Below are 26236 nucleotides of genomic sequence, written 5' to 3' on the forward strand. Positions count from 1 at the left end.
ATACCCCAGTACTGTGCGACTGGCTCTGTGCGGAGGTGAAGAGAGATGCTGTGTTAGCTCAAATACTGTGAGTCTGTGCTTTTGGCAAAGGGTCTCCCCTTACAGTGGCTCTGCAGCTCGAAGTTGCTGTGTTACACTGCATGATGACAGGCACGGAATTCTTAGTTAGCAGCAGGTCCGTGGTGCTATTAAATTTAAAATAAAAAAATATCATCATAGAAAAACTAGAGTCTTGGTGGATGGGGAATCCACCTAAGGCTGCAATTCAAGAGCTATTAGGGCAACTTCGCGAAACTTCACTGACTGGAAATTTTAAAGCTCTTACAGTGTAAACAGCATTTCCTTGAGGAAATACTCCCTTTTTCCTACTAATGCAGCCCCACTTCTCGCTCATATTTGCCTCCTGGGGTACTTCAGCACTTCTAGTTCTTTATCAGAAACCAGAATCGAGGAGAGGAGGGGGACAGGAGAGGGGGACAGGAGAGGGAGAAGGAGAGGGAGAGGAGACCACCCTGAGTCTCACAAAACTTCTGCTTCCTGCAAGGAAACTTCTGAACCAGAATTTCCTGCTGAAGTTTCTAAACCGATCCACCGCGTGTGATCCGTGAATGACCCTACAGACTATGCACTCCGTGGCAGGGGCTTTCTCTCATGTGTCTACGTAAAGCCTAACTTGACAGGGATCCGTATTCCAGCTGGACATGCCATTTACTAAGAACAGTATAAAAAAATCAAAAATTCACTTTTTCTCTCTAAAACGTAGGCCTGGTTTTGCTTCTAGCAAAGCGAGAGGCCGCTTTGGCACTGACTTTGCCGGCGTAACGGTCCAGCGAGTGACAAGGAAAGTTACTGGCAGCTGTTGGGAGACAAATCTGCCCCTGCGCGTCGCTTTGGCGAGGCGGGTGAGCCCCGAGGCAGCGGGGAAATTGCCCGCCGCGACAGGGACCGGTGAGTAGGCGCTGCGGCAGCGCACCTGAAGGGCCGTGTGGGCGGCGAGCCCGGCAGTGCCTGGCTGGGAAGGGCAGGCGGGGGCCGGCAGCCGCCAGACGGGAGGAGAGGCCTGGGCGGGAGAGGCGGCGAGCTGCCGGGCAGGAGCCGCGGGCAGGGCGCGGCCCCGGGGCAGGGCAGTCCCGTCCCGTCCCGTCCCGTCCCGTCCCGCAGGAGCTGCGGGCAGGCGACAGCCGGCGGCGGCCCCGAGCGGGCGGCTGGGCGCCCTCCCAGAAGGTACCGGGCCGGGGGGGCTGGGCCGGGGCGGGCGGGAGCGGGGAGCGAGGGCCGGAGCCCCAGCCCGGGAGGCCGCGGCGCGGTGCCCGCCGCCGGCTCTCTGAGGAGAAGGGGCGGCGGAGCGCGGCGCCGGCAGCGAGGGGGCGGCAGGTGCGGGCAGGGGCCGCCGGGGAGGCCGGGCGCCTGGCCGGGGCGGGGGAGCTGCCCCGGCGGCCGCGGGCAGCCCGGGGCCCCGCGGTGGCGGCCGCCGGCGGAGCCCGGGGCCGGGCGTACCGCACCGAGGCGGCGCGGGTGTCCCCTGCGGGCGGGCCCCCTCGGGCCCCCGCGGCGGGCGGCGGAGGTGGTGGTTTGCTCTCCTTGCCTAGGCGCTCATCGGAAACGTAAAGCTGAGCTTCGTATTTCCAGCAGAACCATTTGATTGCCGATCGCCAGCAGCCCCCGTAACTCGTGGCACACCTCGGTACCGCAACACGGGCCGTGCGGGAGAGTAAATGGGAACAAAACTAGCCGGGAAGGTTGGCTTTTCTTGGGCTGTCTCGCTAAAGTGACTCTTCCATATATATCACTGATGCGATTCAATAGAACATAACTGCCTTCTGCATTGATACTCGGGGTATTTAAACGTGATGTAATGTCATAGACAGTGATACTTGCAATTTGTAAATTATTATTTTCTCACTGTGCATATAAGGCTCGTGAGAAACAAAAACTAATGATCTTTTTTAAAAACCCTGAGGTATTTCACCTGATGCATACTGATAGGTATATCAAATGGGACCGCATGTTTTTAAAGTCAGAATTCTTTAAGGATGTCAGCATATTGATCTACGTGTTTTTTCTAAGTAGGCTAAAACTTGGTAGACAACTACAACTTGCAGAACATGAATTGCAAAAGGCAGCGTTATTGGGCAAGTTTGTGTTACAGGTGATGCTGCACATCTGTAGTGCCTTGGCACCGTGCTACAGTATCAGTGGGGGTTCTGGCGTGAAGACCTTTCAGTGCCTGGGGTTGGTTGGCTTGTTTACGGTTGTATGAATGTTAATTTGACAGTGCGCTTCCAAGATTTGGCTCGGGACCATGTTTTCTGTCAAGTGACAGACCTTGAGAAATGGAGGCAGGTAGAAAAATAGTAACTATATTGAACTACTACAGAATTAAATCTTCACATGAATTAGGTCCGAGATTAAATTGTACTTAAAACAGTCTCAAACTGGTATTGCTATAAGAAAATGTCCTTGTAAAACCAAAATATTTTGTGTGAATTAACATCTAAGCATTATCATAGGCAAGAAATAACTAATTAGATCACCTTCTCTAGGAACAGTTCAGGTAATTAGAGATACTGTTTAGCCAAAACTCAGAAGGAAGTTGTGAATATAGCTAGACAGTGTTTACCGTCTGTACTGGATGAAGTTAGCATCAGAAAATACATTATATTTACTGAAGTTATAACCTGCTGTATCCAAGAGCACTGTTAAAGCTGCAGTCAGGATTGTATGCAGTTTCAAACTGTTCCATTCAAAAGCCACACTGTACTTTTTTAACGCATACCATAGAGCTGGATTCCTGGGTGCTTCAGATCACTCTGATTATTAAACAGCTGTCTGAAATAAATATAATCTTAAATTAAGCTGATCTTGTAACTTTCCTTTGACGTGGAAACATGCCCAATGTCCTATGTGTTCCATTTCCGTAGATAAGAACGGAAAGATCGGTATCGCGGCCATTCCTACAATGTACGCTTCCAGTCAGTGCCATCGTAATTGTGCAGGAAGAGAACTAGGTCTCAAGGGATGTGCGCTGGGCCACAACTGTGAAGTGCTTGGGCGTCTAAACGATCCTGTGGGCACCCGCTCTTCGGAGCTAGATCCTTGCAGTCCTAACCCTCGGTCTCTGATCTGTGCAGGCTCAGGTTTTTCCCAGTGATAGTCGCTGAATGCATTGAGGTCTGCTGCTTGATGTGCCTTTAGTTTTGACAGTGTTGATTAGTTAGGTGCCCAAGTTCTCCAGGGATCCAGAAGCGAGGTGGTCCTTGACAAGTTGCTCTTGGAGAGCCCAGGTGTCTTCAGATTACATATAGATGATTAGGACCACTTAAAAAACATGTAGGGGAGTATATTGCCATGCTTTTTATTATTTTTTTTCTTATTATTATTCTTTCTAGGCTTTGTCTAGAGCTGTTATCCCGCTGTGAAGAGCTAATTTCTGAATATGCATCTTTCATCTCTCAAGAGAGTACTAGAGCCATAAACCTGTGTGTTGTTCTGGGCTGGTGGTCTCTGATTCCTTACTTGTGAAAGTGTTTTGCTTTGCTTTTGATACAGAAATATTCATTAGGTGAGCTCTGATCTACAACTCAGCAGCTAGGGCATGAATCCAGGAGTGGGGAAGTTTGATTTCTAGTCCTTTTTCCAGCTGTATGTTAAAAATATATTTGCAGAATACATGTGGTTAAGCAATATTGAATTTCAAGAAAAATTTATTTATTATTAAAGTGTCCCTTGATTCTTGCAAATACTTATAAAAATCACACCTACTAAAAACGCTGCACCCAAAGGGGATGTTGGACTCCACAGAAGTCCCATCAATTCCACTGCCCTTCCCTGCACTTAATTTAGGTGATGAATCCCCAGGTGATTAAATCCTCTTTCTTCTTATGCTATGGAAAGAGTGAATGTGGGCAGGATTGTTCAGTCAGTCATGTGTGTGTAGGCTATTAATTTACAACGTTGGAGAAAAAGTTCAGACTCTGGTCTCTTCTTCTTTGTCCTGATCATTAGGCTCAGTCATTTTACTTGTTTGTTCTGTCACTTGTGTGTGCTATCAGCTGTTTTGCTTTTTGCTCAGCCTCTGTTCATCGTACTTGTAGGTGTTCTAGTTTCAGATGTACGTTACTCTAAATGCGCTCCCCAGGGTTGTGGGTTGGCTGTGAAAAGGGCAGTCCTGCTTTGGCCCCCCGGTTTTCCCCACTGCGCATTGTGACCCCACCTCGTGCAGTCAAGGGTGAGTTGGAAAACTGCTTTATTTTTTTTTTTTTTTAAAAAAAGTTTGTTTATTTTGGTGGTTTAGTTTTCCATCTAATCAGTGAGCTGGGCCAGCTCATCGTGCAGCTGCACGTTTACTAGATCCAACAGGAATGGTGTTGGCAAGGGGGAGCCGGACTGCCCCTCTGGTAGCAGCCAGCCCTTTAGGCAAGTTCAGGACACGCCCGCGCAGCCCCCATGTGTGGTGGGCAGAGCCAGAGGACCTGCCTTAGAAGAGCAGCCTCCACTAGGAAGCCAGGCTTTGGCTAGCTTAGGCCTACTGTCTTATGTGAATCCTACCCACTTGGCTTATACCAGAAGTACCCTTTGACTTTGGTGGAACCATTTGTTGAATTTGTTTCCTTGATTAAAATGCTATTTACTTCATTTAGTGAATTTTGCATGATGCATATTCTGACCTATTGCTCCCCTCTTTGGACTCTTGTTTAATTTTATGAAAGAAGGACTTTGTTTACTCTGAATTGCTATCTCCCAAGATACCTTAAATCTGGTAAATATTCTCTCTCTAATCTAAGTAGGACAACACCCAATCTGGCAGCAGAGAACCTAAGATCTCCTCTCTTTAAAGTGAAAGGCAAAGCGGGCTTTGACTTTAAGTAGGACAGGCTGAGTTTGGGTTAAGCTGTGTTGTCATTCTGGTTAGTAATGCTATTCAGGCTCCATCAGAAAGATTGCTTATGCAGAGAAAAATTACGTTGATAGCCTTTTGCGGCCGGGATGAACCTTCAGACCTAAACTAAGGAGCCTCGTGTGGGAAGAGGTTCAAATCCTGGGTTTGGTTTGAACTCATCTGTGTCTCTCTTGCTCACGTTAATGCATCAAACCATGCAGAATTAGCGAGGACATTTCTCTTAAGCTTAGTACGAGTGTTTTGTTTGCCTGTCATCGCAGCTGAAGTTTACATTAATTCAGTGCCAAAAATAAATTATGTCAGCAATCTGATGCTTATCTTTCCTGTAAATTGTACCCTAGTGATTTTGTTCTGAAGCTTTGTTTTTCAGTGATCTAATAGCCACATTTAAACTGCAGAGAACAGTTACTTAGGCTCCAAACGAAGGCCCTTGGTCTTTGGGGGGTTCTTGTCTGAAGAGCAAGTTCTGGAGATGCTGCTTTGGCCGTTAAACCAGCTTCGAAGTCCAAGAAAGCAATCTAGAAGGACCATGACCCAGTGACCTCAAAACCTATTAGGCATTTCAATTAATTTGGCACCTACAGTTTGGAGCCTGGAACTTGGATGTGGACTTGTACAGTGTGCTGTAGGCTGGGCAGGTGGGTGCCTGGCTCCCTGCCCAGCTCCCCTGGGCGCCGGGCGAGGCAGAGGGCGGCGTGCCGGGCCCCGGAGCCCCTGCGGCCTCATCGGCAGGGCCTGCTTGGGATACGTTAATGCACACGGGTAGCGCCTCAGCTTCGTCTGGAGCACGGAGAGCTGGAAGGCTGCTTGGCTTTTGTGGGACAGCCTCGTCACTAGAGCTGTGGGAGGGTCCCTTTCACCTGCAGCAATGCAACCCCTTGCTCCCTCAGAGCCCTCATGCCTCCAGGCCGAGGGGGCTGGATGTGGCCCTGTCTGCCCTGCTTGTTGAAGCTGGGCCCGTGTGTAAAGCGTTGGGTGGTTGACGGGGCCAGGAGATGGCCCAGCCCTTGACCAGGCCTTGGCAGGGGCTGGAGGGGGCAGATAAAGGAGCGCTAAGGGCGGGTTCTCTTTACAAAATTCAGGCATCCGGTCTGCTGTGTGTGTACCTCTTCCGATGAGGAAAGCACCTGCCATACAGAGAGGAGGGTTAGTCAGAGCGAGGTTGAAAAGTAGCTTGCGCTAGCGGTGTTTCTGTGGTTAGCAGTGAACTGGTACAAAAACAAGTTGTTTCCTGTTTCTGAGAGATTCATAAAACGTTGTTTAGTACTGATCTTCTAGGTGACAACAAAACATTGTCAAGACCAGTTTCATTTCACAGTAGAGGAAAATTCAAACCCTTTTAGTTCTGTGGGGTTTTTTTTGTTGTTTTTTTTCCCCCCATTTACTTTTCAAAATGGGATTGTTGGCCTCTAGGCTGGGAACTCTGTCGGTCTCCCATTCAGGTTCTCTGTCTGCTCAGCAGTGACCAGAGTAGCTAAAAAGTTTCCTCTGTGAAACCTTGATTAAACACAGAACATCTCCCTGAATCATCCTGGCCTTTGTTCAGTTCAGTGGTACGTGTACTTCCAGATCTAGTTTCACCAATGTGTGAAATCATGGGTCAAAAATCTCTTGTGAAGAGTGTTGATTTAAACTAAACAGGATAAAAACACCCCATACATTCATGGTGTAGCTATTGTTCACTTTGTTTTAAGCAAATCTGTCCTGAGGGGAAAGAGGGAATGGTAAGTTCATGCTGCCAACTTCTGCGCTCAGGACCTCTGTCCTCTCAGAAAGGAGCGGAGCCCCACCACCATGCCCCATAGTTGTAGCAGCATTTGGCCAATAATAATTGGGATGTTCGATGCTCCCATAAAACTGAGACAGTTCTGATTTCTTCTGGTTTCTCCCAATGTCTATGCAAAATTCTTTAATAATACCTCTTTTATGTAGTGCCTGGTTACCACTCTCTGCCTGGGCAGCTGCCAACTATTCCAGCCAGTACAGCTCTCTAAGAGGCGCTGCTGGGGCTGTTAAAAGTGGTTGGGGGCCCCTGGTCTGCGTGGATTTAAAGCAAAAAATAATAAATTGTTGTACCTTATAAAAATGGGATCCTCCTGGACTTTCATTTTCAAGTGTGTGTAGGCAGCTTCCTCAGCTCAATGCACGTGCCCTGCAGAGCCATACTCCCAATCTGTTTTGGATTTGAATTAATTAAGATCAGTTCCCATTTCCCGTTCTCGAGTCATTCATTTAATCTGTTTTCATATATGAGATGTACTGCAGTCACCTGTTTCCTTTCTTACTCTCAGCCATAGTCTTTTATCCTTCATTTATACAACTTATATATTTCCTTCCTCTCACCACAATGCTGTAACTGGTTATGGAGTGACAGTGTAGAGCAGAAATGCTGAACAGGGAATCCTCATCCTGTGGAAACTCCATAATTTAAAGTTTTTTGTTTTTATCATGAAACAAGATAATAATTATATGTAAAATAATTATTAAATATTTAATGTAAAATAACTGACAAAAAACTGCTTCACCTAAAACCAGTAGATGTGTATGCATGTGTATATGTGTGTGTGTATACACACACACACACACACACACACACACGTAAAAAGAAATATTCCATCTTGACTCTTGTAGGTCAACAGGGTTCCCTTAAAATAGTTTTAATAGTAATGAAACTGCATTTTTCCATGCAAAACTGTTTGGGTTTTCTTCTTTTTTCATATATACAGGAGGAGCTATTTTTCATTAGCTGTCTGGATATTGTATGTGTTTCCATGTGTTTTCTGTGTGGCTCCGTGGTCATGGCAGAGGCTGAGGAGTCCTGGATGCCATGCAGTGCTGTCTCTCAGTGTTGCACTGAGTTGGTTTCCAAGGGCCATCTTTTCAAAGCTAGGCACGTTTAGCCATGTTAGGGAACTCCACTGCACAGGCAGATGCTCTTGCCTAAAATACCTTCTTCTTGGCTGTCCTGTTGAAAAATGCATCCAGATGTTTCCAGTTCTCTTTGGTATCAGGGCTATAGAGTGACTGCTGACAGTTCTATTTTTGCGGCTTCCTGGCATTACTGCAGAAGGAGAAAAAATTGGATTAAAACCTGACACAAAATACATAAAGAAAGTCTTAAGTTTTAAGTTAGATTTTAAAGTAACCATTGGTGATTGTCATGATTTTTTCCTAATCTGCTTAGAGCGAAGGACTTATCTTATGTTGAATTCTTTCCATGTTCTCATCAAAAGCCAAGTTCTTTTTACAGATACTTCAGTCTCTTAAGTTTTCTTTTCTGGTGTCCTGACTTCAACTCTTGCTTTGCTGTTTTCCGTCTGAGTCCAAAATGATCTGCTGTCCAGCATAATGGATTTATTCTTTTGTGTTTCCTGCCCCAATACATACCATATTGTACATCCTTGTCCAAGTCAGTGAATTTATGTACAGTTCACAGGAACAGTGTTGTCAGTTCAGTAACTGGATGAATTGGTTACTTGCCTAATGCAGCAGGAAGAAACGCTATCTCTATCAACTTTTACAGCCCAGAGCATAGGGATTCAGCATATTAAAATCCCAAGTTTTAAGCTTTATCATGGGATAGATTTATAATGTTCCCTTCTTAATTCAAATATAAATCTCGCATGAGAGAAATTGGCTCGGATGTATGAAAATTGTTCTTTTGGCCCTTGTAAATAATATTATTAATCTTCTGCATACTGGAGCAGGCCTGGATTAAGTCTGCATTTAAGGGCTGCAGGTGCAAGGCTACAGTGCTAAGCCAGAGTCAGGGTGTCCCTGGGGGCCGTGTCAGAAGGACGACTTTGGATCGTGTACTCGTGCCAGGGCTTGTTCTCTTTCTCCAAGGGGTGCCTGGAAAGCAGAGGCAGTTGTTCCTGTAGCACAATAGCTCAAGCACACACACCTGCTCAGCTTTATTTTTCTTCAGGGAAGTAGGCAAGAGCAATTAGTTCTTCTTCATGACGTACTCTCAGTTTGGTGGTCTGTGCATGGGCTGCCTGTGCAGATGCGCTGAAGGCCATGTGGCCTCCTCCAGTCTGGAGCCCTGGCAAGAAGCAGCTGCTGAGCTGAAGGAGAGCGCAGCAAGATTGCACAAGTGCTCTTTCTGTAGGGTTCAGCTCAGGGCCTGCATGAAGGAAGACGTATATTACATCATCTTCGTCTGGACAGAGAAGCTGGAGGGAGAAGGCAAAGTTGCAGTGGGACATGGCGTGGTCTCTCATGTAGGAAGACGTGGCTGTTCCAGGCAAAGCTTCTGCCGTGGTTCAGTTAGAGCTAGACCTCCTCAGCAGGAGAACATATAAAGCAGCTCGTGGGATCACAGTGAGCTCTGCTTTTACCGCTATGACAACAGCTCAGCTAAGAATTGACTTCCGAGGTGGCTTTCTTCGCCTCAGGAGAAACCTGCTAAATCTGAACAGGTAGTATTTTTGTACAGTTGTCACATCCCGACTGATAGCAGTGAAGTATTGAGCACTCCTGCTGATTACAAGGGATCTCAATACAGTGCTGTGGGAATGAGAGCAATCTTGCCCTTACAAGTATTAATTAATGAAATATATTCTCACCTTAGATTATCCTGTGACATTGTTGAGTCTGAGGTGCACAGTTCAGTTGTGGTATCAGCCTGAATAAAACTGGTCAGAGAAGCGGGATAATGTTTTGAGAACTATACAAAACAGACTTGAATGGTGTAAAACTTACAGGTTTAAACTTGTCTGCATGGCTTGCTTTGGTCTATTTAGCTTACCGAAGAGAACTATAAGAGAAGGTTAGATCCTAATCTTTTAAGATCTGAATGAAGAAAAAAGATACTACTGATAATTAACACTCGATATAGCAAAGATATAAAAATGGAGGGGGGGGTGGTGTTAAACTGGAAGTAGATTTAAAATATTAACAGTTAAGTTAGCTATTGGAATATTTTCTGAAATAAAACCCAAGTGTCTTCCTTCTTAAGTTGCTCAGTGTAGCGCAGCAGTAACTGGTTGAAATCCGGTGGTGTCAGTAACTGAGGAGGGTGGGACAAGGGCGCATAGTAGGCCTTCTGGTCTCCAAAAGTAAGATGCTGCTTTAGCAAACTGTAAGTGAACGAGAGGAGTTTGCAGGACTGGACCATGCTGGCTCGGACCAGTGGTCTGTTCAGTTCATCTTCCCGTTTCTGGGATCAGCGAGAGGAACCCATAAAGCTTCCCCCGATGGGCTGTTTTGCCATCATTTACCAGCGCAGGAAGGTGCTTCCTGTGCCTAGGCAGTTAGTGGTTTGTTTGCATCATGGAGCATGACACTTTTCCCAGCAACTTTTTACTGTCTATTTCTGTTACTAGGTTTAGTTGTGTAACTACTTAATGCCACTAGGCTCTTTGCCCCAGGAAAGCTGTGCAACGGTCCATCATAAAATCCCCATCATCAAAACTAGGTCAATGATGCGTAGTCTTTTTTTTTTTTTCAGTTTTGAATATGTAATTACACTTTTTCTTCATCTATTTGCTGCACTGGGAGGGCTTTGCATCTCTTCATTATGTTCCTGTCAAACTGTTTGTAAGATGTCTCTCACAAGAATGCCTTTCTGGTTTTGTCCTTCAAAAGCCTTCTCATAACTTCTCTTCTTCTGTTGTGTTATTTCAGCATCTCCTTTGTGATCCACTGCTTTCACGGTGAAATCCCTTTCTTATTCCAGGCACAAAAGAAAGGAAATCCTCACGTTTTCTTCATTTCCTTGGAAGGCAGAAGAACTGGCATAATCTCTGTGTGCAAATTCCCAGAGCTTTCATGCATTTCCGTGAGTTTTGGTTACAAGCAGAGAAGGAAGGTGTATGTACACACACACCCAGTAGTTACTGCAGATATCACTGTTGTGGGGTTCTCCTGAAACAGGCATAGATATGAGCCTTTTATCATGCACCTGGTAGGTGTGTGTTAGCGTGACATTTTTTTTTTCTTTTTCTTTTTTCTCTTCCTCCAGACAACCTGCTACTGCCTACGTTTATAATGAGTAGGAACAAAAGCTTGTATCCTGTCTTTTCACATGCTCAGACACACTTGAAGTGCCTCTTTCCCCTGTGTGGATGGTACAAATCAGACCTGCCTACAGTCCCAAAAAAACTACGGCTTTTTTTTAAACTGTGGACTTTATGTCTTTGGCAAGTGTACGCCTGTGCGTGGCACTATGTGTGTAGGTGGGTGCATATGTTGTCCTTGCTGCTACAGTAGCAAAGTACCTGGAGGCAAATTTCTCAAAACCATTTAAGCTGTTTTACTAGTGGTGACCAGTTTTGAGATGCAGTGGTCACAAGCCACCCTTCTTCAGACGAAGAGCTGTGTTCAGACCAGTGCACAGCTCCAGACGCTCTCCCCCCGAAACAGAACTACATAACAACTGGCTGTGGAAGCTAAACCTTTTGCAGCATCTGCACTGTCAAAGAGAGTCCATCTGACCTGCAGCAGAAGCAGCTTCTGCTGTGTGTGTTTTTGTTAATCCTCTGGAGACCTGCAGTGGTATTGTTATGCTCTTTGAAGGATTTACATGACCGGGATTGACTGCATCTCCTGGATCTGAAAGGCAGAAAGGCACAGAGGTAGCATAAATGTGGTGTTTGGCTGAGGTGTGAACTGGCAGGCTTGAGCTCGCTTTCTCCACAGGGCAGATCCTCAGCTGTTGCAAAGTGTCGTGGCCCCACTGGGGCTCCTGGAGCTGTAGACACTTATGTCATTCAAGGATGTGATAGGACAAGAGGAAACGGCCTCAAGTTGCGCCAGGGGAGGTTTAGATTGGATATTAGGAAATATTTCTCCAGTGAAACGGTTATTGAGCATTGGAACAGGCTGCCCGGGGAAGTGGTCGAGTCCCCATCCCTGGAGGTATTTAAAAGATGTGTAGACATGGTGCTTAGGGATATGGTTTAGTGGTGGACCTGGCAGTGTTAGGTTTATGGTTGGACTCAACGATCTTAAGGGTCTTTTCCAGCCTAAATGATTCTATGATTCTATGATCTGTCCCAAATGCTTAATAACAACCTATCATCCCCATTGCCGGATATTTTCTTTTACACCTCCCGCTTTGTGAGGACTTACTGCTACTAGAAATGTTGCCGTGATGTGTTTCTGGAACACAAATCTGAGAATGTGTTTTATACATTTATGGCTGGCAATAAATCTCGTAACGTTTGAAACCTCTGGTTTAGCCAGCTTTCCCAGTTTGAGATCAGCTATTTCACCTTTGTGTCTATTGCGTAGTTTTAAATGTGTTACCTGATCGACTCCTGTGGAGCACTGCTGTGACTAAATGCAGTAAAAATACATCGGCAGCCTACAAACTTGTTGCAAAACACACCCTTTCATCATAAGGCAGCAAAGACCTGACATTTCTTTTCAGACTGCTTTCAGCTTTTAATATTTAATATTGTGATCATCCGTTTTCTATCATGTTCTTTTCATTTAATGAGTTGTTGAAAATATTTACTTTCTTCTCCAAACATCTCTGTCTTGTAATCATTCTGGAGGCATCTGGAACTGAAGTCTTCGATACTGTGTTTATCTGATTTTAGCTCATTCAAAATTTCTATCGGAGAAATCTGGAAATCATTAAGATAATTTATGTTCTCCATCTAAACCCATTAAAATAGTAGTGACTGTAATTCTCTAGGCTCTGCGTATGTGTGTGGTTGGTTTTTAGGCTTTGCTGTTTCCAGGATGTTCTAATAACCTTGGCTCTCCTTCTGCCTTAGTGTGGAAGGACTATTGCTGCGTTACACTTGATTATCGTACTTTGGCTTGATACTGGCAAGAGAGAAATGAAAAAGCTTACTGAAATTGGTGGAAAACACCAAGAAGGAGGGAGAACAGAGTGGCAAGATCTGGGTTCAGTTTGCTCTTCTACTGCAAGTGATTTGATTTCTCTATCTCAGTATTTTTTGTCTGAAAATCAGGGATCATTCTCCTTTTCCTCCTGTCCTTTTCTCAGTCTAATATCTCCAAAATGGAAGATGTCTTTGATGTATGCACATTGCCTAACAAAAACTGACCTCAAAACTTAGAGATAGGGTCAAGGAGTTCTAACTACTTGTTAAGATGGATGGCACTACTGGGAAGTCAGTACTTCTTTGGAATTTGATGGCGCACCTAACAAATGTCTCTATGGTTCAGGTTTATTTGGTAAATTTATTCCCAGACAAATGCATGTTAGTACAACCTTTTAAACAACTGTTAAATGATATACTGAGGATTTTTGGGTAGCTGACACCAGCAAAAGGTTCTGGCATGTGGGAGAAGTTTAACCTTTGATAGAAATGTCAACTTCTGTGAAGATCATGAAATATTTGTTTAATCTTCTATAAGATTTTTGTTCATTTTCACTTAATAAAATATACAACAGAACCTGCTAAATTTCTCTCTGTCCCACATGGTTAAGGCAAAACTTCTGCATGCAGTGAAAGTTGTATAACTAACTGTAGGCAACTTGGGAAATAGAGATACAAGAAAATAAATTAACTGGGAGCCAAGCCATCTAATTTACCGCCAGGATTGCTCTTCTGAACTAAAGCAAAAAACCAAATATATTTATCTCTGTAGCTTAATTAAGCGAATTAAAGCTTTAAAAAGTAATTGAGACCGTCCGCGTTGTGATTTCATGAACAGAGCAAAGTGCTCTCAGCAGAACGAGGGAGCGCTGTATCTAGATGATCTGCCGCTCAGCAAATGCTGTCACTTTTTTGTAATGTGGATATGGTATAAGTCTAGGAACACAAGCGCAAATTTTGTCACTGAAACCATTACATTTTTAAGCTTAAAAAAAGTGTAAACAGTGTTCTAGTCTCTTACTCTTGGAACTTTCTTTTCAAAGTACTGTATTTAAGCTGAAACTGTATTGGAAACACTAAGCCATGTGTCTATACACTTTAGCGTTGGCTACTGGTATTACCTTGCCTACAAAACAGTAATCTCTAAATACTGTACTCTCTCCTGTACAATAGGTAGTGATGAATTGCTTAATATTTGTCTTGAGATAGGAAAAAAAATGTATGAATGTTTGCATATTGATAAATGGGGAAAAAAGATAATGGTCAAAGACTATCACAGGTTACTTGGTCTTACTGTGAAAAACATGGTCTTTTTTAAATGATAGAAATACAAAAGACATAGAATTGCATTATTACTGTTATATCCTCAATACCCGTATGTAGCCCTTTCTTTCTAGGTAAGGCACTCAGCCCTGGGATGGAAAGGCAACTGCTTGTGACAGACGGTTTACATTTGTTTATTTGCTCACATTAATGGTTCCAGCTAGACAGTTCTGGGGAAGGAAATTACTACCGTGAACTGAATTTTCTCTGATGCAGAAAAACTAATTTTTCCACTTTATGTAGCTGGAAAGCAGGGCGGTTACTAACATTTTGGTTTCTTCACCAGCAGTAGCGAATAAATTCAGTCTGGATGTTTTGAGATAAAAGACTGTTTTGCGTGTGCAAACTGCCACTGAGGCTTAGATACCATTGTTGCAAAGCTTAGAGCAAATGAAGCAGCTGTTCCAGCCCAGTTTAAACATGGTGAACAAGAGTAAAAGATATTAACTCCAGCTGTGTACTGATAACAGCTGGGAAGGAAAATCACTGCAAGGGAACCTTAAAGTAAACTTCGAATTCTAGCAGGCTTAGCTATCGTGAGTGCGCCTCTGAGGGAGGAGCAGCAGTGAAAATTTGATCCTTAGAAACGTGGAGAATTTAATGAGAAATTCCCATGCCTCTTTTTGTGCTTCTGTAAAGATGCAGGTTCTGGAGTCGGTGGTGTCGCATCTGAAGATTTTTTTGATGCAGACCTCATACTGTACTTACATTCATGGGCAATTTTGAGATCAGGGCAAGTACTGAGCGATGGATTCTGTGCAGAGTAATGGTGTCCCTTTTAAAGCAGGATATTGCACCCCTGCCCTGTCTGGTTAGAGGCTACACTGTAATCTCTTCAGTAGTGTTCTGTTTTCCAGAATAAGGTGTACCAGTATGCAGGCTACTTCTGAGGTTTTTATATTTGAGTCAGTTGTGTTTTGTTCATTTTGGTCTGTTGAGCACAAAGAGCGGTATAAAACTAGAGGAAATAATTAATGTGACTTAGTGGTAACACCAGCAAAAATTATTCAGAAAAATTGTATTAAACCAAATATTCCCTTAGGTCTTTGTTGCAGTAGAATAAAGGTTTATTTAGGTTTAGGTCTAATGGGAATATATTTTAAGGATTGCCTTCTAATCAGTGCTTTGTGATAACTCATGATTAAGAATAATTCTGGAACAGTTATGTAGTTGTAATAATAAACCTTCATTATATTTCACACTAGTATTTTAAAGATAACAAGTTAATTCAAGGCTTCCTTATGAAGCCACGTGCTCTCAGTGACTTTGTGAAACCCCTAAGTTAAAACATAACTAGGAGTGCTGAGGTACTGTAGAGTGCAAAAGAACAGGTCAGTAAGTATATGCTGCGTTTGGTCGGTATTTGCAAATTGATGCATCTATTGATAACTTTCAGTTGCACCCTCCCCGTGGAAATAAATAATGTTAAGACAAGAAAGCATATGTTTTCTCAGTTAGATGAAGTGTCTGTAGCTTAATATCTCCACTTGGCATCGATCAGAATTTTGAGGGGCTTTTAATGCAAGAAAAGTTTGGGGGATATTAGTGTTATTTCCACAGTATTTGTGTGGTTCCCTAGCTGTCTTTGAATACACATACAAAGAAAATGGCGGCACTGTTCAAGCTGCAGGTGGGAATGGCTTCTGTGCTGGAGCACGGATGCTTTCAGCAATTTCTTGCTATTAAGGTAGCTGAACAAACGCATACGTTTTTGTGTAATTGTCATCTCTCTGTGCTTTCCCCCTTTCTCTTACTTGTTGTCTTACCCATCCCTTTAGCTTATGTTCATGTTCTGTTTGGTGTCTTCTAACCTCCGTGGAGTTGGAATCAGGTCTTGGGTATGTTCTACAAAGAACTTTGTGTACTTTAGGTACATGTAAAAGGACTAGACTTAGCTAAAATTTTGGGCAGGAGGCAATGCAGCTGTCTGTGTCCCTCTGAAAAGAGAACAGAAGGATATGAATAAAGACATTTAAATGAGGCCAGTTAGTATTGTCATAAAGTTCTTTTAATGTTAACCAGCTGTTATAGACTTGTTCTCATTCTTTAGGAGATTACATGCCTCTTATTTTGCTGGAAGTCAGCACGCTCTATTTCTGTACGCATAGCAGACAATTATATAATAAAACAGGTCTTCAGTTTCATGTGTATACAATTACGAGAAAGCAGTAGTTACTCAAAGAAGGCAATTTTGGCATCATTCATAAAGAGTGTTTTCAAATGTAAAGTATGGAGTATGTTGAGCGAAAAATGTAAATGCGTATGGATGTATGTGAAAATAGTACATGAGTGAAAGAGGATAGGAGAAACATGACCAAGGGAAACAGAATAAAAAACACATCATGCAAATGACTTGACAAGACCACATCAAAACAGCTGTAAAGCTGACTAAACTCCAAAGCCCAGTGGCACACGCAAATATGAGGAGAATTTTAGTGTTCCTGAAAGACAGGGACTTGTCTGAATGGGTCACTGAAAGTACTTGGATGCCGTGCATTAAAATGATTATCTCTTTCCTTGTGCTTTTATATATAAAAAAAATTTGTTTCAGTGAGAGAAATCTGATGGCTCTGATCTTTTTATGACTAAAGTAACTTTCTCATTGACCCTGGGACTGTGTCCAATAAGTAATCATGTATTAAATAACTGATAATATTGCATTTTGATTTCAATTATTCCCATCTACTACAGTTTGTTTTATTGTGTTTTTCAGGTTTGATAGCTACACTGGATCTTTGATTGTTGTCTCCTCTAAATTGCAACACTGAAAACAATGGCAACAGAATGTATAAAAAACTGCTGTAAATTGTGTTTCTGCATGGAAAAAGAAAAAAATGATCGTGAGTTCTGACATAATGACATTGACTAAGGGTTTTGCTGTTCTGGCTTCATTAATGATGAGATTTCCCATTAATAAAATGACTGTGTCACCGCGATAAACTTGAATTCTTTTACAACATCCAAAATTCTTTCCATACCTTCACTTGGAGATTGAACACATGCTTGTTAGTGTTATGAATTGGAATTGGAACTGAAAAGTTACACTTGTCTGAAGTCTGCTCCTTGTAGCGTGGAATGCTGTCCAAAAAAGCCAACTTTTTTACCCAAGGTTGTGTAAAGGTCTTGTATCTTTCAAACTCTGAGTGAACGCTTTTTTTTTTAAACTCCCTGGGGATTTGCTGTTAGGATTTTCTTTAGGATTTTTCTTTCTTGTCTGAAGAACTCTTCTATGATACAAATGTACCTCTTGTATAAATTCACTGAAGAGCAAGGTAGCTATAAATATAGAAGCTTGGGCAACAAAGAGTTTGGATCGGTCATGAGGATGAATATCTTTTTCCAGGTGCTAGTCCTGAATGCTGGTAAAACTGAATACTAGCAGCAGTTAAGTAATGTATCAAGCACAGATCCTATTAAATAAGAGAGATCTGTTCATAGCATTGTTCAAAACTTAATGCACATGTGGACTGTCTGTTTTTCTTGTTCTTTATTTTTAGCAGTTTCCATGGTGCAGGAGTCTGAAGCAGGAGCCGCAAGCAAGCCAACTATTGTAGAGAAGCCTCCATTGTCTTCTGTGTCAGTGAAGCGTCAAGTTGGCTGTTCAGAGGATTATCTGCTTTCTAAACTGCCCCTGGATGGTCAGGAGGTACCATTTGTGGTCCCTCCATTCAAATTGGCTTATGTACAGCCAAAGAACCTTCCTAGTATCTCACATGCTGGAGGGATTCAAGGTAAAACATAAACAGCATTGCTGAAATAGTTGTTTAGCTTCTGCTACTCCTTGAAATTTGTCAAGTATTCCTACTGAAAACATATGTTTGCAGAACTTTTCTAGAAGCCTGGTCTTGTTTCTTTTCTTTCTGGACATCCAGAGAGGTTTTGTGAAGGATGTCATCCCGCTGTGAATCTCTGTGATGTTGTATGAATAAAACTGGAAGGGAGGATTGCACACCAGTGCTCACACTCATAGTAATGGCAGACACTTAAAGGAAACGGAAGCTTTAGTAAAGAATTTATTGCAGGCAAGGAAAGACCTAACACATCCCCAGCGTCCAGACCACTCAAGTAAAGAAGGAGGGTGGTCTGGCTTTCATGTTTAATGTACTGATATGTTTTAACATACTAACACATCTTCCTTTTCAAATTTTGCCAATAGATAGCATGTGCTACTACACGGCGGAATTTTTTTCCCTTACTATTTCCTGCTCTTTTTGCTGCTCTTTGGGAGGTCAGGGTCACAGATCTCAGTGGTATAAGGTTACACATGATACTATGATTCTTTGCTTCACAACAATCTTGTGCTTCAACCTCTGCCAGTTAGTCCCATGCTTAGACTGCCAAAATGATGTACGTGCAATTTAGGCACAGTGGCATTTTAAAATAGGAGCCTGGCCCAGTAACATGAGTTACAGAGCACATGCTATCGCTAGGCTCTTGGTTGTGCCAGGAGATGCCTAGAATTAGATAAGGGAAGATTTTGGCACAGCGGCTTACCTGAACAGTTGTTTTCTCTAGAGTTGCTTTGCCTCAAGGACGTGATAAGTAGATAACATGCTTTTAGTCCCATGTGACTGTATTTCTTTTCTGAGGGTGGAAACCTTAATAACTGAAAAAAGTCAACCAGATGTTGCATAATAACTAATGCAGTACTACCTAACCTTTTTGTGTTTGTGTGGTTTTACTCCCACACTTCTCCCTCTTTTTCCCAGGTCCTTGCTGTTGCTTCTTTTCTCCTCCTGCATGCCTATTACCAAACTTTCTCCACACCCTCACCCATCCCTACTGGTGACACTTGCACCAGAGCCAAGCTAATCAGCTTAGCAGAGCTTTTCGGTATAGACTGGCCATTCTCTGCCCAGTCTTTTTAGTGGGCTTTATTTGTGATGTCTGCCTCACCAGACACGGACAGGCAACCTAATAGTTGGAGGTAGAATATGAGGCCATCCTCATCTCTGAGCCTGATCTCCTTCAGCCTCCCTCCTGCCCTGCTACTTCAGCAGCTAGTTTTTGTAGGTCCATGCTTGGACAAGGTACAGCAATGCGGGACGTGCTCCTGGTAATCCTCTTTCTCACTGGGTCTGGGTTCAGGCTCTGCCTTCCTTTGTCCTACCTCATGTTCAAGATACTGTACAGAGCAGTCCATCAAGGACTCTAAGGCACGAATGTTCTCTAGGGAGAAGGAAGATGTGTCTAACAACCTTTAGATAAATGTTTTCTTTGTTCATGCTGTTCTACACAATCTTACCAGTCAGTGACTTATAAACCAGTGACTTATCTTCATTGGGAATTCTGCTTCATGATCATTTCTGAAGGACCTGGTGAACAGAGTGGCCCTTAGGCTATAAAGCCAGTAGATCTTCTGGCTGGATGTCCTGACTCTTCATAATTGTCTCTCTTAAGCAAATATTTTAAATTCTTGAACAAATACTTGAAAAGTGGCTCTTATGTCAAGTAGGAGACTTCCATTTCTCTTTCCAAATATAAATGCTTATTTTTTAAAGTACAGCTTTTTAAGCCTCATTAAAGTTGTGTTTAAAGATGCAAAGTTTACTTTTTAGGGAGATTTACTAAATACAGTGAAGTGTGCTGTCATTCCTTCTTCACATTAGCCAAAGCACCAGCATATTAAAAAAATGTATTTAGAGTATTTGCTTCTCAGACTGTTGTTAAATATATGTAGAAGTCCAAGTTCTGTTCTCGGTTCCACTCCATTTTCTGTGCGTGTCTGACCATTTTCCTTTAGTGAAACAGGACGTGCTCAGTGTTAGCTCTTGGTATCCCTTCTGAAAGCAATTAAGTTCTGGCAGCCTTTCTCGTCAGTACTCACTGCAGCGTGTCTCATGCTCTCACAGAAGTAACGAGTGTGCTCCTGGTCTGGAACACTGGCTTTTCTGTCATCTGCTGTGTATCAATTCTTTATGGCCTCACTTCTAGCGTTCATCCTAATTTACGTCATGCTCAAGCCTGTTATACTTGAATTCTTGCTTTATAATCTCTCATGTTCCATCTCACTGTTCTAGTTATTCTTTTTTACTTACTCTACTAACACCTGGAGGAAAGGATTTTACAGCAATAATAGTTTGCCTCTTATGGTGCAACACGCTTGCAGAATTGAAGGCACTTTATAACAGGGTAAAGAACTTTTTAACAGATAGGTTGAAGTTCAGGGAGGTGAAGTGAAGGAAGCAAATGTCAGATCTTGGCAGAGTCCAGGTCACCCCATCCCCATTCTCTGCTGTACTGTTATATATGGCTTATTTTTGCTCCAGACAGACAAAACTACAGCAGTGTTCCTTACTGTTCTGCTGACCAAGACATGTGTGCTTTTTCTGAAGTGATTATAAATAAAGGAAAGAAAAATAGGGCAGCTGTGCTGTAATGGGCTGAGTAAAGGGCTGGGATTCAAGCACTCTTGGATTTGTCTACTTGTGCCTCAGCCAACAATTCAAGTCGTTTTGGACCAGTGACTTTACCACTGACAGACTTCCATTATCTCCCCATACAAGACCCTCCTGAAGGTCTGGGGGTCCATTAGCCGAGTGGGAATGTCCCAGGGATAGCCAAATAAGTCAGAGGTTTTCTGTACACATGGCCCTACTTTTCCTGTTAATTTCTGTCTTGCTGTCTGTCTTTGGAGCCTTCTGTATTTTAACTAGTTGAGCATTATTGTGGAACTCCAAGACAGAGTATGCATGGCTTTTTATGGACAATTTATTCTAATGTTTGCTAGAACATCGTGGAAATCTGACATCATGTGTATGCGTGTTTTCTTTACTTTTTCTTTTTTTTTTTTTTTTCCCCTTTTCCTGAAGTAGATAATATTGAAATATTTTGTCCTTTGCCCTGAAGGCACTCTGCCTGCCTTATGAAGCCAGGCAGCATGTGTTATGTCTGGAATTCTTGCATTTAATGTTTACTTGTGCACCACAGAATCTGCCAGAGCCTCATTTGGTGACCGGAAAGCAGAACTGCACAGCGTGTACCAATGGCCCCGCTATGACGTGTACAACCCATTCTATTTGGAGCATCGGGTTTCGCCAGATCTGATGAGGCGCTTCCAAGCAAAATCAGATAACAGGAAATTATATGGATCAGGTGAGATGGACTGCACTCTTACTTTTCTGCTTCCTTCCTTTCCCAAGGTTTATAGGTAAGAAAAAAAAGCCACTAGTCTATGGAAGACATGTTTGATTATAGCAGTTCTCAAACTGGTCTGTAAGCTACAGACACTTCTTTGTTGGTGAATTGATTTGTGGAGCCAGCTCTGCTTGATTTCCAGCCACGCTGTTACTTTCTGTCTTTTGGGGGCGTAACAAGGCTTGCACGCGTCACACAAAGGTAGACAAATTGGCAAAGCGAACTAGTGTTAGCTGCCTCCGATCCAAAACAGGATGCAGTACTGGAGATGCCAGTTACCAGTAATAGGAATGTTTGAGGGAGACAAAAGAAGGAGGTCGGGCAGGATGCTGAGTGGAGGAATGCCCGAGGAGGACACATATGGAGAGAGGAACAGGCACCACAAAACATTCAGGAGCAGATGATAAGAACAGGTGCAAAATGGGAAGTGATGCTATGTGCCAGATTTTTTGTAGTTTGCTTTTGAAGGTGCAGATGTGTCCCCACTTCTCATTGTGTAAGTGTGTTTAAGAATGGGGCGGGGGCTGTGGGGTAGTAAAAGTTTAGATAGAAAGTGTTTGGCTACCTAGGTAAAAATTTTCCTCTGTGCTGTTCATTGGTATCTGTATCCTATAATGAATGCTGTTTAGAGTAAAGTAGTGACTAAGTGTTGTTTGCTGTAAGTGATTGCGAAGGCAATTGCATTCAGGAAATTCATATACTCAAAGAAATGTACACACCTCTCTATTGAGTCGGAAGCTGGCAACAGCATGCATTTTTAAAGACATTTTATTTAGAATTGTATAGCATGCTTATTTTACAGCTGGGGGAAATGTCTCAGTCTGTGTCCTGTTTTAAAAATAATTCTGGATCACCATAGAGACTACATGAAAAGACTACTCCATATATTTTTTTTAAGAGAACAAAACACACGTAGAATTTTAGTATCCTTTAACACATATGGTTTTGCTAGGCTTTGTAAGCACCTGTGGTGGGAGCCAAATGGATTTTATAAAACTGTCTTGAACATCTTCCCTTCAGTTCATCATCTCTTTTTCCATTTATCTTCAAGCTAAGTAAACACTTCATTAGTTTTGTCGTAGTAAGCTTAAACACAAGGAAGGTCAGTTAAGTGTGTCTAGAGTACAGATCTAAAATGCCTTCTGCCTCCAGACTTTTTGACAGCTGTTTCAAAAGTTAGATGATTCTCTTCATGTGCATCTATAGACTATTTAAGCAAAACTCTAAGCCTATTTTGTTGCAACAAGTGCTATGATACTTGTCATGTGTGTGGGCTTAGAACTACAGAATGTGTTTATTTGGAAGGCATGAAGTGAAATTCTAGAATTTTCATGTGAAGTCCCTCCTTTTCATCTTTAAAAAAAAAAAGCAAAGAAACTGAAAAATAAATTTATTAATATTTTTCCCAAATTCTAGTTGTTATTGGTAAGCAACATTTGTTTATGGTTAAAATTTTTCTGCTTTTTTATATTTTACAGATAGCTTTCTCAGTGTAAAAATTGACATTTTTTTCCCATTAAAAACTTATGTTTTTTAAAAAGGCAACATCTCTGGCCTGCCCCCCCCGTCTTTGGAAACTTTAACCAGCTTTACTAGAAACAGGAGATCATACTGTCTTTAAAGCATTTAAATGATTTATAACCTGTAGGCTCATTTGGATGTTTCCAGTAGTTTGTGAGAGTTATGAGTACTGAATATGGAATTAATTTCCATAACCATAGTCAGTTTCAAATAAAGTAATGGGCTGGTCTCTCCTATTTGCTCCCATTATATCAAACAAGGTTTCTAGGCCTCCTATGATATTATAATGCTATTTCTATGCCAGAATCAGTGAACAACTCAGCGCTTTTGCGTCATGCACAAGAGAGAATTTGGAACTCATGCTAGACATACAGACCTTTATTAAATTTTATCTAAATGATGTTACTTTCCTTTCCCTCCCATGGATTGTCAAAACTTTCTTCATCTTTTGTTCTCTTTTTCTTCCTTGGGAAAAGAAAAAATTATTCTTTATTGTCACATTTCACAATAAGCATAATTGGTTATTTCTTTTGATAGCAAAAAAGGGAAATAAATTTTCAGTAACAAGTGATGTAATCCTGTTAAACTATGATCAGTGAATTGTAATGCAAGTCTTCTGAAATACTGTAACACAGCATTGCAATAAAAAGCAATTCATTGCCATCAGGTAGTCCTAGAAGTTAAACCATACTGCTTTCATTCATTTCAGTATGGGTCAGTTTTGAAGTTGGGAGGCTTTAAAAACCTCTTGAACATTACTGGAGTCAGCAAAGATTCCTGAAACAGTGGCAGTAATTCAGCTCTCATTTTCTAGTGTTGCTGCATAATATGCATAGACAATGTGCTTTAGCTCTGTATTCCTTCGAGGTCAAAAGAAAACTGATAGGATCTACTTAACCACCTCCAACTGCTGAGGAAACTACCCTTCTAGAAAACAAAGATCTTGCTTTTGTGCTATAACAAGTACGCGTCATCTTAGAGTTAAGACTTGCTTTGTCTGAGATCTAGTAAGGGTGCAGAGTATTTGACACTGTGATCAGGGAGATGAGACCAAGTTTAGCAGGCAGCATGTTTTTGCCACTGGGATCCTTACTGTGGAAAAAATTTAAAAAAGGAGACCAGGCTAAGCCCCAGTTCTGGCTGACTAGATTTAAAGGCAAGGCTTTTCTATTTTGCTAAAGCATCTACTGAAAAAAAAAAAAAAAAAACAACTGAGGCAGGCTCCCCATTCTACCAGTGCTACCAACGTGACCAAGTAAGTTGGAACTATTTCAATGATGGAATTGATTAAGATATTTTAATGGCTTGTTCTCTCCATTTTGTTGTTTCACAAGAGTGTTTTGGGAAAGGGAGGTGGAGAAAGGTGCTGAGATCCTTTCTTAGATGTTATTTAGCTAGGTTTCAATTCTACCATAGGTCTACTTAAATTTAAAAAAAGCTTTTTTTTTTTTTTTTTCTTTTCCTAGCAATGATGCTTACATGATTTGTATTATTCTCTTTGTCTTTTTAGTTAGTGATTTAAGACCTAGTGCTTTGCCTGGATCATTTGATGTAAGTCGTTCAATGTTTGATCTCAGAAGCCCGCCTCATCGATTCATGAAGGTGAGTTCCCCTTGTAACTTAGGTTATACTGAAAACTCAGCTTACTTGGTGTATCTGTTCCTGTTGCATTGTGTTGTCAAAGTAAACACTGAAGGGCAATTGTACTGTCCACTGGAAGGACTAGAGGGAAAAGTTCAACATCTTGACCACCTTCAAGAGGCTCTTTCCTGATGTCTTCTCTACCTACTGCTGTTCTGGCCCAACGGGGCTGTTGAGAAGCCTGAGTAGGCTGTTAGGCAGGACAAGAGAGACAAGAGGTTGCGGTTCGTCATCTTGTGATTTCTCCCATCAATTGAAAAGTGGAACACTAGACGTTTCCATTGATGCAAAAACCACTGTATTTATTTTCAAATATTTATCTTTTACATAGAGGTGAAGTTGCATGTATATCAGGGAGCAAAAATATCTGTGCTGGCTATATGTGTCCTGTATTAGCTCTTTGCCTCAAAGCAGTAATTCCATGCTGCTGGATCAAGAGATTAGTAGGGAATGATGCAATTATTTGAAATTGCATGGTGTTTTGTTTTCATCATGTCTTTAGAATCTCTCTGGCCTTTTGCATCTGTTGCTCTGAACGAAGTGACTTTTTTTTTTTTTTTTTGCCCCCCAGAGATACGATTCATTCTCCAGTGTACCTAGCAGTACGTCTTCCAGGAAGGATTCGCAGGGCAGTAACAGGAGTCTAGGTAATGTTTTGTTTGTTCACCTTGTAATGAAATATTTCCCTTTGCACTTGAAATATTAAGCTGTCTCTACTGTTGATGGGTTTTTTTGGGTTTTTTTTGTTTGTTTTTTTGTTTTTTTGTTTTTTTTTTAGATGAATCTGATTAGCAAGTTAGTTTGGAGATTATTTTGCAATTTGAAATTAAGAGTTTTGGACTTGCATCTTCCTGTTGTCAGGAGATAGAGCAAATGAGCCTCTGAGGAGTTCTCATGCTTTCAAAAAATTAATCCCTGGATTTACTACCCCAGTGAACTAAGAAATTACAGATATTCTGTTAGGATAGGATGCAGCACCTTTGTCACAGCTCTAGTCCTTTTTCATGTATCAGTATTTTTCTGTGGGAAGTGCCTGGAATCCAGTACCCATATTACACTGAGAATTAGGCAAGAATATTGCATGCAAGCCTAGGATCCTTATTTATGAAACAATGCTGAATAAGTGAAGATACTGCAAAATAAACCCTCAAAAATGAATCAAGTTCCCACGAAAGTCACGCTGCTGGATGTCAGAATTTCACCCAGTCTCCTCAAAAAGAAGACTGGGTGGCAATGACCTAGTTTCAGTCACGACAGAGAAATGCTGGCTATTAAATGGTTCTTCTGACTTGGAGAAAAGCATAATAGTAAAATGTTTACTAGGCTGGAATCGAAATCTGAGAAAGATAAAAAGCAGGCCAATTTATAAACTTAACAGTGAAAGTGATTAATCTAAGGGAAGCGATAGATTATTCTAGGTGTCTCAGGCACATGCTTTTTTTTTCTTTCTAAATGTTGTTCAAGTACACCACAAGTTACTAAATTCAATAGAGATAACTGAGGTAAACGTGAAGGCTTTTAGCTATGCAGAAGGTCAGGCTACAGGACTTCATGGACATTTTGTCCTTAAAATGTAGGTGTTAAGATATTTCAAATTTACTTTGAGAGAAGTTTTCAAAGATAGGCAGTCTACCTACTAATGAGTTCCCTTATTCTTGGAATGAACTTTTAACATACTGCATTACTTCTAAAAACACTAATTGGCTTTCTTCCATAGATACTATTACATTATCAGGTGATGAACAAGACTTTGGAAGACTGAATGTGAAGTTGTGTTATGTTTCTTCTGTAGAACAGATTTGGATCACAGTTTTACATGTAAGGAAATATAAATAACTTGATTATTACTTACTCAAGTGGCTATTTTACTATACCTAGTGTTAATTCTCACTAAATTTGGCTCTCTGTTACTGCA

The 26236-nt window shown here is 41.9% G+C and overlaps 1 protein-coding gene across 4 annotated transcripts in view; it reads left to right on the forward strand.

Annotated features, from left to right (window-relative positions):
* Positions 1-810: 810 nt before the first annotated feature.
* TC2N (tandem C2 domains, nuclear) overlaps positions 811-26236 on the forward strand; it is a 34741-nt gene continuing 9315 nt past the window's right edge. Inside the window, exons 1-7 of one of the 4 annotated variants that reach the window (XM_082317396.1) lie at positions 811-948; positions 16736-16862; positions 17520-17753; positions 20953-21117; positions 24191-24282; positions 24893-24968; positions 26039-26139. In XM_082317396.1, coding sequence (XP_082173522.1) covers positions 16796-16862; positions 17520-17753; positions 20953-21117; positions 24191-24282; positions 24893-24968; positions 26039-26139 — 735 coding nt within the window. In that variant the 5' untranslated portion in view covers positions 811-948; positions 16736-16795. Of the gene's footprint in view, positions 949-1108; positions 1225-1618; positions 1685-16735; positions 16863-17519; positions 17754-20952; positions 21118-24190; positions 24283-24892; positions 24969-26038; positions 26140-26236 lie in introns of those variants that run through there. The other 3 variants (XM_082317395.1, XM_082317398.1, XM_082317397.1) reach the window with 3 other exon arrangements.

This window comes from Platalea leucorodia (genome assembly GCF_965183815.1).
Source record: "Platalea leucorodia genome assembly, chromosome: 7".
In the NCBI taxonomy this organism is placed as follows: Eukaryota; Metazoa; Chordata; class Aves; order Pelecaniformes; family Threskiornithidae; genus Platalea; species Platalea leucorodia.